This window comes from Papilio machaon, chromosome 1 (genome assembly GCF_912999745.1).
Source record: "Papilio machaon chromosome 1, ilPapMach1.1, whole genome shotgun sequence".
Classification (NCBI taxonomy): domain Eukaryota; kingdom Metazoa; phylum Arthropoda; class Insecta; order Lepidoptera; family Papilionidae; genus Papilio; species Papilio machaon.
Window position 1 is genome coordinate 482,945 of NC_059986.1, and position 11,989 is coordinate 494,933.

Here is an 11,989-nt window from a genome sequence, read left to right on the forward strand (position 1 = left end):
ACTGTAAAAAAACCATTCACTCATTCATAATGTCAAGATGATATTTTTCATGGCATATGAACATTGAATAATCTACCGACCAAAGACACTGTCCAACAGGATTATGGCGCAGAGGATAAAACAATACGTGTGGAGTTAATAAAGGTGTTTGTTGTATTGCAGCGTGTCCGACGTGTTCTGCGGGTAAAGTGTGCTCGAGCGCGAGCGGGCGCTGTGTGTGCCCGGCGCGCACCCGCGGGCCTGCCTGCGCGCAATGCGCGCGTGGCTATTGGGGCCGTGCACACGGATGCCCTCCCTGCGCTTGTGGACCCGGCTCCCTCTCATGTCAGTGCCACACACTCTATTTACTGTTTATTTAATTTATGAAATGACCAACAAGCACCTATTACTTACTCCGAATAATTTTGTGTCAAGTGCCATAAATTATGAAAATAATTTGCTGAAGCAAAAAGCTCTCACAAATCTTTAATTCTTAGTTACGTAAAAAGTACAATTAATAGGATCTGCTCTAGCATTGTTCGAATTCCAGCGAGCTGCGACCCGGTGTCGGGCCAGTGCGAGTGCCGGGCGGGCTGGAGCGGGCGGTCGTGTGACCGATGCGCGGCGGGCCACTTCGGGCCGCGCTGCAAGTCCTGCGCATGCGCGGTGGCCGGCACGCGCGGCTGTAAGGACGGTATCTGCCCTTGCGATGATCACGGACGTTGCCTTTGTAAGGTACGATTCAACACGTTGCCAAAATCAATGCATTAGTAAGTATCCTGTTTTGGTTCATTAAAACCACACAGAGGCAGTTTTATAAGCTTTCTTAAAGTTAAAACTGCCAGAACATAGCACAATAACACAGTGTTGTTTGCGCAACATTTGCTAGAACAAGTTTTTAATGTGAAAAGTTTATTAAACACTAGCTTTTGCCCGCGACTCCGTCCGCCCGGAATAAAAAAAAGAAAAGAAAAAGGGGTAAAAATTATCCTATGTCCTTTTCCTGGTTCTAAGCTACCTACCCACCAATTTTCAGCTAAATCGATTCAGCCGTTCTTGAGTTATAAATGGTGTAACTAACACAACTTTCTTTTATATATATAGATAATGAAGCCTTAATACGTCTCAAAAATAAAATTCAATCAGTCAAGCACAAAAAAAAACACATATCGCCTATCGGCTTCATAAACATCACATGGTCGAACATCTAGGCCGGGTACATTGCCGTACACTGCGACGTACACTGCTAGGCAGCTGTGTACATTAATCGTGACAGCTACAACACATCCCAATTTTTATTTCGCATTCACCGACGTGGATGTTAAACTCGAAAAAAATATTGATATAGTGTAAAGCGACAATATGATTGGCAGCCTGTTGAAAAAACCGCGCGCAAGATTGTGTGATGTTGAAAAAAATTATATGCATAGGTTAACGTCACTTCTATTGTCGGACATCGCGAAACTCTGTTTTGATTACTTACAAAAATGATCATCGTTTTACTCAGTCGAGAAAAGTTTTAATTTAGGAACTCTCGTCGAACATAAACCTAGACAATAGTGTTAGTACAAACATTAAATACAGCAAAAAAAACATTTTTTTAATAAGTCTAATTTTCGGAAACAGGAGAACGTGGTTGGCGATAAGTGCGATAGATGCTTAGAGGGTACATTCGGCCTGGCGGAAGAGAACCCGTCCGGCTGCACCGCCTGCTTCTGCTTCGGGCGCAGCGCGCAGTGCACGCAGGCGGCCGTCACTCGCGCCGCTCTGCACGCACCCGCCCCTCTCCACCTCACGCTCGTGCCCGCCGAGACACGTGCTTCTGTAAGTTATATTTCCCACATTATTTTTTTTATAAGAGATACAATAGTAGTTATTTGTAATATATTCCACTATAGATAGACCAGGAGTCGCTGTTAGCGGTGCACACGCGGTTTCCCGACGCCACTATAGCGGTGCCCCGGACGCCGGTGCCGGTGTACGTGGAGCTGGGACCGCTGTTTTTAGGCGACCGCGTTATGTCGTATGGTGGTGCGCTGCGGTTCACCGTCGAGGAGGAGGGCGGGGAGCAGCTCTCAACAGAACTCTTGGACAGGTTCCCGCTCGTTAGGCTTTATGGACGCAATCTCGTCTTGGATTATTATGAAGTAAGTACGTGTATCTTAGTTGCTTGTTGTTAATTTATCAGCCTTACCTTAATAGTTTGTATCGGTGTCTTTCCACGAGTATTATTTCTAGGCGTCTCACCGAATTTTTGTTTATGGATGATTGTTTTCTGTTAGTCGGTTTACCCTGGTGACATGTGTGTGTATGTGTGTGATGATGCAGCGCGTGCCGGCAGTGAACGGCACGCACGCGGTGTGGCTGCACGAGTCGCTGTGGCGCGTGCGCGGGCAGGGCGCGGCGTCGCGCGGCGCGCTCATGCTGGTGCTGCAGCGCCTAACGCGTGTGCAACTACGCGTCTCCACGCGCGCGCCAACAAACACTGACCCCGTTCATGTACTGTGAGTATTGGCAGATTTACCACTTCCTTGTTCATTCCAATGTTTATTTTTCGATGTAAAATTGCAATCAAACTCCAGATAGATTTAAAAATCGTGTTAGATAAATGTAAACAAAATTAATGTCACATTTTGGCCACTAGGGTACTGAAGGTGTCCTTGGAGACGGCGGTGCCGGGGTTGAGCCGAGGAGCACCGGCTCTGGGCGTGGAGCGTTGTGCGTGCCCGCGACCGTACGCCGACGCGTCCTGCCAGCGCCCCGCCGCAGGTTTCTGGCTGCCGCCCGCAGACGCAAGCACCGCCAACGTCGCCGGCACCATCGTCATCAACGTCGACGCCGTCGCTCAGCCCTGCGACTGCAACGGGCGCTCCGCCACCTGCCACCCCGATACTGGACATTGCTTGGTAAATAACTCCGAGGACTACTTATCAATCAGAAACGAACTAATTTAAAATCTCATATTGAAAAATTCTCACCAACTTTATTATTTTTAATCTATATCTTTGCTGCAGAATTGCACGGAGGGCACGGAGGGGCCACGGTGCGAGCGCTGCGCAGCAGGCTACTACGGCGCGCCGGACGCCGCGGGTGGCTGCCAACCCTGCGCCTGCCCCACCGTCGCCAGGAACTTCGCCAGCGCCTGCGCTCTCATCGGCGGTGCGCTCAGGTGTCGCTGCATGCCTGGTGAGTTACCCTGATTAAGTAATATCGTGTTCTACATCCTCAAAATCTCCACTTTTTAATGATTGAGTGAGTGAACAGTTTACAAAGTTATGTTTACTCTTGCATAGGATACACGGGAGCGCGGTGCGAGATTTGTGCGGCAGGATACAGACGGGCCGTGGGAGGCAAATGCACGGCGTGCGGCTGCGACGTGCGCGGCGCGCTAGCGGCCCGCTGCGACGCGCGCGCTCAGTGCCGCTGCCGCCCGCAAGTGCTCGGCGACCGCTGCGACCGCTGCGAGCTCCCCAGACACTATCTCGACGAGGACGGATGCAAACGTAAGCTTAAATAAATCTGTGTTCTCAAGTACTTTTGTAGGAGACGGAATTACTTACTAATCCAGCACTGCCTACCTCTTATTTTTTCACGATGATTAACATCTATGGACAGTACGCCTATCGCACCAACATTTTTAACTTGGATCATCAATTTGGATTAGTAATTAACTTATAATTGCCATTTTACACAATCCTTTTCAGCTTGCGATAACTGCACACAGACCCTGCTGGATGACATGTCCCAGCTGGCGGGCTCGCTGACCGCACGCGTCGATCTCAACGAGCTGAGCAGGATTCCGCAGCCTTTCCCCGCCCTCCGGGAGTTCGCTCTCGACGCCACCTCGCTACGTAATTCTCTCTACGACGTCAAGAGAGACATAGAACATTCGAGAAACTTCGAAAATTGGATCAGTGAAATGGAGAGGATGGAACACGACGCTTTCAGAACAATCAATAAGGTGAAATTCGAAGCGGGTAAAAGAGAAAAGGAAGCGCAATACATCAGCTTGGAGAGCATGAGCTGGCTGGAAGAGGTGCTGAAGCAGAGGCGGATGCTGGCGGAGCAGGTCGCCGCGCTAGACGAGTTCGCCCGGGGGGAGAAACATTTGAGCGCTCATAGAGCTATCAAAGAAGCGAGACATCTGTTAAAGAATATAAGAGAAATAACACTTTCCGATTACATGACTGGAGCTAGTGACGTTTCCGATTCGGTAAGTTACTACACACAGACATGATTCATGACAATAAGTCGAGTATTAAGCTAATCGGAATCAATATTTTTACAGGTTAATCTGCAATCAACGTCGGTACACGAGTACGAGTACCGGATAGAGGACATGTGGCGGCGCGTGCGGCGGTTGCGGGCAGCGCTGGAGCAGTGGGAGCGGCGCGCGGAGGAGCTGCCGCGGCTGGCCAACGTCGTCTTCTCCGCGGGGGATGCCGTCGCCGAGCTGAGAAAGCGGGTCACGCCAAAACTCGCTCACATTAGGGATGTGGGCTTGCGGTGTCGTCTCGTATTAGAAGTAAATGCCAATTTGAATGTTCGAAAAACACAATTTGTGTTCATTAAAATTCTTTTTACGTTTTCTTGTATAAATATGTGTCTAAAGCTAAGTCTAAGTAAGGTCTTCGTTTCAGGACATATCCAACCTCTCGACGGACAACATGACCGATGATGCGAGGTCGTTGCTGCTGCAAACCCACAACCTGGCCGTGGGGTTCCCCGGCCTGCTTCGACAGCTGTCGACCCTTACTGCGGCCGCAGAGGAGAAGGAGGGCATCCTCTACAGCCTTACGCCCGCCTATAAGGAAAAGTATCTGCAGCCGGTCGAAAAACATGCCGCCGAATTGAAGAGGAAAGCTAAAGAGTACAAAAAGTAAGTAAAACAACAAAAAAAAACTTTAGAGAAACTTGATTGGCAATTATAAATATTTTGTGACCACACAAAGATTTAAAACCGTATAGGTCGAGGCGCAGGTATGGTGTTCTCAATTGGTATCGTGTTCAGTTTATTCGCAGGCACGCGCGCGCTGGCGGCAGGCGGCGTGCGGGCGGCGCGCGCCTGGGCCGAGGTGGCGGACGCACTGCAGGCGGCCGCCGCAGCTGCCAATGCCGCCACAGGCGCCGCCGACACCGCCGGCAAGCTGGCGCGCGGACCCAACCCTCTCGTTGACACCGCGCAGAACCAGTTGCGGGCCTCGGAGCTCTTGAAGGCCAAGGGAGCCGCCGTTCTGGCCAGAGCCGATGGTAAGAATGTGAATTTAAATTTGAGTTTCATCTCAGTTTTTATCAGGTTTTAATCTGGCTCGAAGGATCGAACATTTTTATTTCATAAAATGCTTAATTCCATAAGAGTACATTATTGCAACCGCTAGAGTTACGCAAGCAGCTGGAGGGCGCGCAACGGGGAGTGGACGTGGTCAGCGTGGAGCTGCGCGCGCTCGGATGGAAGGAGCGCGCGCTCGCCGGCGGACAGACTGACAGCAACGCAGGTGAGCTCACATCAAAACTCATTATAGACACGTATTCAATGTCAATATATCTTGATTTTATTTGATAAATTTGGTCATGGTGTTATGAGAGTTGAATTATCTCGTGCAGTGCGCGAGGAGCTGTCACGTGCGGGCGTGCAGGCGGACCGCGTGTTTGTTCGAGCGCGCGCGCTGTACGACGAGGCGGCGGAGCTGCGGCGGCGTGCGCGCTACCAGCTCCGGCGGCGACTGGCAGACCTGCAGCGGCTCGGCGACACCGCGCTCGGCGCCGCGCAGGAACACGGTACACGCCGTCTATTCTTGAACCATAGTCATCATAACATCAGGAATATTTTTATGTACATGATACCAATAAAGTGCGTGTATTGCAGTATCGCAGATCAGCGGCAACACGGTGCGCGGCGCCGAGGTGGCGGAGGCGCTGAGCGCGGCGGCGGAGGCACGCGCTCGCGAACACGCGGCCGCCGCGCACACGCTCGACCCCGCGTTCGCTACGTTGCGACACAACATCGCCCGCGCCAAAGACGCCGCCGCTTCCGTCAGTACACATATGTCCAGTAGTGAATCAGTAGGGTCTTACAGCTATAACCCCTTTGTCTAATTACATTGTAGAAAACTTATCATATTTTAGATTGAAGTATCAGTCTTTCGCCCTGTATTAATTTGACAGTATTGTGCACCGGCTTCACAGATCTCTGTATCGGTGACGTCGCCGGGCGCGGGGACGGGAGCGGGCGCGGGGTGTGCGCGCGCGTTCTCAGTGTCGGGCGGCGGCGGCGTAACGCGGCTGGCACTCGCCGTCTCCTTCGACCGCGTCGTCAGAAACGGCACGCTGCTGCTGCTGCAAGACCTGGTATCTTTACGGGAAAACTAATAATCAACCAATCGGCTTAACGCTATCATAAACTATATATTTATGAAGAATAATATTCTTAACAGGAAGGCGAGAAATACTTGAAGATGTACGTGCAGAATGAGCGACTGCTGGTGTCGTGGGATGTGGGCATGGGCCGCGGCATGCTGGCCCACCCCCGCCCGCTGCGACCCACGCATGACGACGCCGATCATCTCTCCTATCGCATTGAAATAGAAAGGTTAAAAATCAAAATTGTTATAATCTCACAAGCATTAACTCTTAACCGACATTTTCTATGTTGTAAATTAAATTTAACATCAACGTTACATGTCGATTTCTCTACACTTTAGAGTGTGGAGCACGGTGCGGTTGAAAGTGGAGAGCACGGGCGAGCCCGGTATAGTGAGCTCCAACAGCACGGAAAGCGTGGAGGCAAATGAGAGAAATGAGGCTGGCGAGTCGGGCGCGCTGGAGGCGGGCACGCTGTGGCTGGGAGAGGCGGGCGCCCCGCTGCCGGGATGCGTGCATGCGCTGCACGAAGACGACCGCGAGCTGGGCCTCTGGGCCTTCGCGCACCAGCCGGAAACCGCACACTGTGTCGCCTGCACTCATAGGTGAAGGCTTGAAACATACTTCATAGATACTCATCGTGCAAACATGTGTATGTAACATACAAGCCGTTTAGTTCCTCTAAACGAAACAACGTCTGTTGTGTGCAGATGGTACAACGCGGGCGCTGCGGGTGGTGCGGGTGTTGCGGGCGGCGCGGGCTCGCCTGCGCTAACGTGGTTTGGGGGCGCGGGGTACGCGGAGCTGCGGCGTGCCGGCCTGCGCCCCGCCGACCGCAGGCACTTCAGCCTCTCCTTCACTTTCCGCACGCGCGATGAAAACGCGCTTCTCTTCATGGCGCTCGATGAAGCTAATGTTAGTACTATTCAAAATAACATAACCCCGTTCTTTTTTATTTTGTAAATTTCTCGTTCGATCTACTAAACTGTCTCTCCCCGACTTTGGAGAACACTAAAAGAATTGTGCGATGGTTTCTCACCCGACCTCACCTGGCCTCATAATTTTGGTACATGCAGAACCGGTCGGTGTCAGTGGAGCTGGTGTCATGCCGCGTCACGTTCCGCGTAGCTTACCGAAGCGCGCGGCTGGAGATCACGGCGCGCGGCCGCCACTGCGACGGCCGGCCCGCGCACGTGCAGGCCATACGAGTCTTCGCCGCCAACAAGCTCGAGAAAGGTATCCGCATTCCGACAACAACCATCCATAATAGCCAAGTGAGAAGTGACTCATAAAGTTGCCGATAGAATTTGGTACGAAAGAGACGGTGTGAATGTGTTTCATCGGCCGCGTTTCGTGGTGTCGATGTTTGAGCGCGGGGTGTCCCCAGGCAGCCTGCGCGTGAACGGCGAGGAAACGCTGGGCTCCCCGTCCCCACCGGTGCAGGCGCCCGCCGACCTGCCGGAGCCTGGCGCGCGCTTCTTCGTGGGCGGAGCGCCGCCAGGTGCGGGAGTGGCCGCGTCTGCGCTACTTGGCTGCCTCGGCGCCCTCACCGTGGACCGCCAGGGCTACGACCTCATGGATACACCGAACCGCCGCGGACTAGAGAGGTCCTGTGCTACACGAGTAAGAAAGAGTTGTTATGTAAACTAAATTAAATTTGTGACATACTCACGTAGCACAATAAAATATTATTGACATAAGACTACTTTTTATATTTTAATTACAAGTGTGTTTGCAGACGCTGCGGTCGGCGATTCTTGATGGCGAGGGCTACATCGAGGTTGGGGCTCCGGCGTTGCGGCGGCGCGCGGCGCTCGCGCTATCGGTACGCACGCGCAGCCCCGCCGCGCTGCTGCTGTGGCGCGCGCCCGCCGGCCCCGCCTCACACCCCGACGACGCAGAGGACACCGACGGCGACGACAATCACTACCTCGCCATCGCACTTGTCGAAGGTGCTAAACTAACAAACGAGGGATTGATGGATACCTTCCACCTTATCAGAACTTTTAGAATAAAATATTATTTGTGTTTTTTAGGCGAAGTGTTGATAGTGGCGGCGGCGGGGCGTGGCGAATTGCGGCGGCGCTACAACGGTACGCGGCTTCACGACGGAGCCCGGCACACCATCCGCCTCCAGCGGGCGCACAAACAAGTATACGAGCACATTTACTACCAAACAACAATATTAAAAATAAATATTTGTAATCAGTAAAATAAAAGCATCCAAACAGTATTGACCCCCCGCATGTACTTTAGCTAGAGGTGTGGGTGGACGATCGTAAGCTGGACTCTGCGCCACTGGCGGGCGGCGGGCTGCCGGCTCGGCCCCGCGGCCTCTTTCTGGGCGGCGTGCCTCCCGCTCTGCGCCTGCCCAACGCGCTGCCCACGGGACTGCCCACTGCTGGACTGGCAGGGACCATTGAGGACTTTATTGTCGACTCACAGTGAGTAACTTTATCATGTTTTAGTATAGTAGTTTCCCAACTAAGTGAGATATGCAATTTATTTTTATGTGACATAACTAGTGACATGTATAACATTGTGTGTGTGCAGGCTCATAGGTTTGGAGAGCGCAGTGCAGGCGGCTGGGGCGCGACTGGGACGTGGCGCCCGGGGAGAGGCCAGGCCCGCGCGCCCTCACGACCTGCTCTCGCAGCCCGACGCCGCGCACTGCTCCAAGGTAACCTATTCAAACACACAACTCAACACCTTACTTTTTATATAGTATCGCTATATAACAAAATATGTTGCAGACATCTTCGTACACGGTGGAGGCGGGCGCGGCCAAGTTCGGCGACGTGTCCGGCAGCTACGCCACGCTGCGGCTGCCGGCGCGCGGGGAGCGGGGCGAGCGCGGGGGGCGCGGGGAGCGCGGCGGGCGCGGGCAGGCGGAGCGCGGAGAGCTGCTGCTCGCGCTGCACTTCCGCACCTTCGCACCCGACGGCCTCCTGCTGCTGCTGCCTGTTAGTCGAACTCCGGCTTCAGCACGTTTACTTATTAATGTTTCATGCAATTATTGAAAATTTAACAATTTTCTGCTCCAGGGCTCAAAAGCGAAACCAAAGCACTACCTGGCACTGCTGGTGCGCGAGGGCAAGCTGAAGCTGATCGTGCGCGGCCGGCGGCGCCGCGAGCTCGCCCTCGCCGCTCACGTTGCCGACGGCACCTGGCGAGCGGTGAGTCCGACAGTCGATTTTCTTCGTAGTGTTTTGTACCATAGTCGGTCGTGACTTTTAGATAGTTAACATGTCATGAATATGTTCACTGTTTAACACCATTTTCAGGTGTCGGTGCGCGTGGGGCGTTCGCGGCTGGTGCTGGAGAGCGGTGGGGCTGCGGCCACGGCCCGCGCGCCGCCGCTCGCCCGCGCCGCTCGTCTCTACGTCGGCGGCCTGCCCTCGCCCGAGGCTATGCCCCACTTACCCAATAACGTCAGTATCTTAGTAATGTTGAGCATTGACGCGATCCGTCCGATGTTGTTGTTGAACGACAAATTATTTTTAATTCGTGTTTGTGCAGATCATCCGAGCGGGCGGGTTCGTGGGGTGCGTGCGGCGCGTGGCGGTGAACGGGCGCGCCGAGGACCTGGTTCGAGACGCGCAGTCGCACCGCGGACTCGGACAGTGCTTCCCCAGCATCGAGCAGGGGGCCTACTTCGCCGGTAAAATACTTCTTAATAACTAGTACCAAAAAATTACTGATCAGCCATCAAAAAATTTAAAACAACTTTCATCATCGCGTTCTAAAATGAAAGTGGCGCAATTTTTTCCGACACCGGTCACGTTTCCAGGTGACGCGCACGCGCTGTGGTCGCGGCGCTGGTGGCGGGAGGACATGGACTCTGCGGAGCTACGTCTAGAGTTCCGCACGAGCGCGCCCAGCGGCCTGCTCGCCGCCGCCGCGCAATTCGTACTCGAGATCAAAGACGGCGCCGTAAGTTATTACTATTCTTTTATTATGTGACTCTTGCTAAACGCACTTTATTAACTTGTAAGTATTAATTTTACATGCGCTTAAACCGCAACTTTCAGGTGGTGTTGAGTGTGGGGTCTGCGCGCACGGAGACGCGCGGCGCGGGCGGGCGCGCGGTGTGCGACGGCGCGTGGCACACTGTGCGCGCGCACATCTGGCACGCCGCGGCCCTGCTCGCGCTCGACGGCGGGCCCGAGCTGCGTGCGACCACCTTGCTGCCCGCGGACCTCTCCGCACCGTTGTACCTGGCCGGATTACCAGGTACATACCTACAGAAACATTTGTGTCGACTGCTACGCCCTCTGGTGATTGTCAATTGCAAGTGAGCGTTAGTGTTTGTGGAACTGGTAAACTGACGTATAATTTCAGAGGGCGCGTTAGACACGTCGGAGGGGCGCGAGAACTTCAAGGGGTGCGTGCGCGGGGTGAGCGTGGCGGGGGAGGCGCGCGACTGGCGCCACTTGGAGGCGCTGCACAACGTGCTGCTGGACTCCTGCCCCGTGCCCACGTGACGGCGCCGCGCACGCAGCGGGCTCTACACTCCTGCCTGTCCCACGTGACACATACTTATTGAAAATCGTATCTGGGATCGATGGACTGATCCCTCAGATATAAAGAAGTTTTATTTTAGAAAGTTCTTCGAAATAAAATATTATGATACTGAATAGGAAACCTACAACAGAGATATCGGGTTTGTAACAGAGTGCCTTATTACTATAAAATTTGAAATAATATCGTGCCATAAGTTTGAAATGATTTGATGAAGTTTGAAGAACTTTGAGGGAGCATTTATTTAAAGTAAAATAGAATGTTATAAAAATAATAAAAGCCTCTGCGTTATAAGTACAAATCTAAAGATATTAGTGTTATTTTTAGCAGCAAATCTAAACGCTGAGATATGGTAGTTCTAAAACAAAAACTTAAATACAAAGAAATAAAATTTATTCAATTTGTACTTACTTATTAATTTTTAAGTAACTGATTGTTTTTGAAGCCATTACTTGCCATGGATGCTCTTAAGAGCAACATGCTCTAATAGTTTAAATGCAGAAGTCGACTAGTCCGTCATGAAATAATATAAACAAAGGAAATAGAGCTGTATCAGCTAGTTATGTAGGATCCCAGAGGCTAAGCTAGAGGCTAATATTGTAAATAACTATTATATAACATTACATAAGTGTCAGCAACACGCAATACTCATGTACATAAAGTACTTAATGTTTGAGCAACCAGTATTCTTAAAGTTTACGATAACTTGTAAATAAGTTTGTGTTTATAACATAAGTTTAATATTGTATTTGACCAAACACAGATGAGAGTTTGAAATGTATTTACTTTACAAGAAAATGTAGGTGATAATACATCCATTTATTATATTATTTAATAAAAAACAATTAACTAAAAACTGGCATTTTGTGCATTTTTAAATAAAAGTAAATGTTCACTTTAAAAAATAAATTACAAAAAAAAATCGTATGATAAATACACGTGTCTTATTGCTTTTGATTACGGGTTATTATTATTCAGAGATGGTTTTAAGGTGAATATACACTAGAGCATTTTCTTAAGCATTTCTATGTAATGTAATGTTCTTACGAATGGTATAATATAGGTAAAAGCATAGTTTCCAAAGCACGTCTGGTTCGTGAAAATACACAACAACATATCATAGAGCGGC

The 11,989-nt window shown here is 51.4% G+C and overlaps 1 protein-coding gene across 1 annotated transcript in view; it reads left to right on the forward strand.

Moving 5' to 3' along the window:
• Window positions 1-11,649, forward strand: part of LOC106712746 (laminin subunit alpha-1) — a 97,509-nt gene extending 85,860 nt beyond the window's left edge. The window contains exons 21-53 of the mRNA XM_045679803.1: window positions 163-324; window positions 530-714; window positions 1,606-1,803; window positions 1,878-2,126; window positions 2,308-2,483; window positions 2,624-2,885; window positions 2,994-3,165; window positions 3,273-3,482; window positions 3,684-4,192; window positions 4,268-4,504; window positions 4,620-4,858; window positions 4,991-5,229; window positions 5,358-5,474; window positions 5,584-5,757; window positions 5,846-6,012; window positions 6,166-6,327; window positions 6,414-6,568; window positions 6,681-6,944; window positions 7,050-7,254; window positions 7,416-7,575; window positions 7,727-7,962; window positions 8,078-8,291; window positions 8,376-8,491; window positions 8,596-8,783; window positions 8,893-9,019; window positions 9,093-9,186; window positions 9,241-9,302; window positions 9,384-9,515; window positions 9,624-9,770; window positions 9,859-10,000; window positions 10,130-10,272; window positions 10,371-10,572; window positions 10,681-11,649. Of these exons, the coding sequence (XP_045535759.1) occupies window positions 163-324; window positions 530-714; window positions 1,606-1,803; window positions 1,878-2,126; window positions 2,308-2,483; window positions 2,624-2,885; window positions 2,994-3,165; window positions 3,273-3,482; window positions 3,684-4,192; window positions 4,268-4,504; window positions 4,620-4,858; window positions 4,991-5,229; window positions 5,358-5,474; window positions 5,584-5,757; window positions 5,846-6,012; window positions 6,166-6,327; window positions 6,414-6,568; window positions 6,681-6,944; window positions 7,050-7,254; window positions 7,416-7,575; window positions 7,727-7,962; window positions 8,078-8,291; window positions 8,376-8,491; window positions 8,596-8,783; window positions 8,893-9,019; window positions 9,093-9,186; window positions 9,241-9,302; window positions 9,384-9,515; window positions 9,624-9,770; window positions 9,859-10,000; window positions 10,130-10,272; window positions 10,371-10,572; window positions 10,681-10,823 (6,188 nt within the window). The 3' untranslated portion in view covers window positions 10,824-11,649. The remainder of the gene's footprint in view (window positions 1-162; window positions 325-529; window positions 715-1,605; window positions 1,804-1,877; window positions 2,127-2,307; window positions 2,484-2,623; window positions 2,886-2,993; window positions 3,166-3,272; window positions 3,483-3,683; window positions 4,193-4,267; window positions 4,505-4,619; window positions 4,859-4,990; window positions 5,230-5,357; window positions 5,475-5,583; window positions 5,758-5,845; window positions 6,013-6,165; window positions 6,328-6,413; window positions 6,569-6,680; window positions 6,945-7,049; window positions 7,255-7,415; window positions 7,576-7,726; window positions 7,963-8,077; window positions 8,292-8,375; window positions 8,492-8,595; window positions 8,784-8,892; window positions 9,020-9,092; window positions 9,187-9,240; window positions 9,303-9,383; window positions 9,516-9,623; window positions 9,771-9,858; window positions 10,001-10,129; window positions 10,273-10,370; window positions 10,573-10,680) is intronic.
• Window positions 11,650-11,989: the final 340 nt, after the last annotated feature.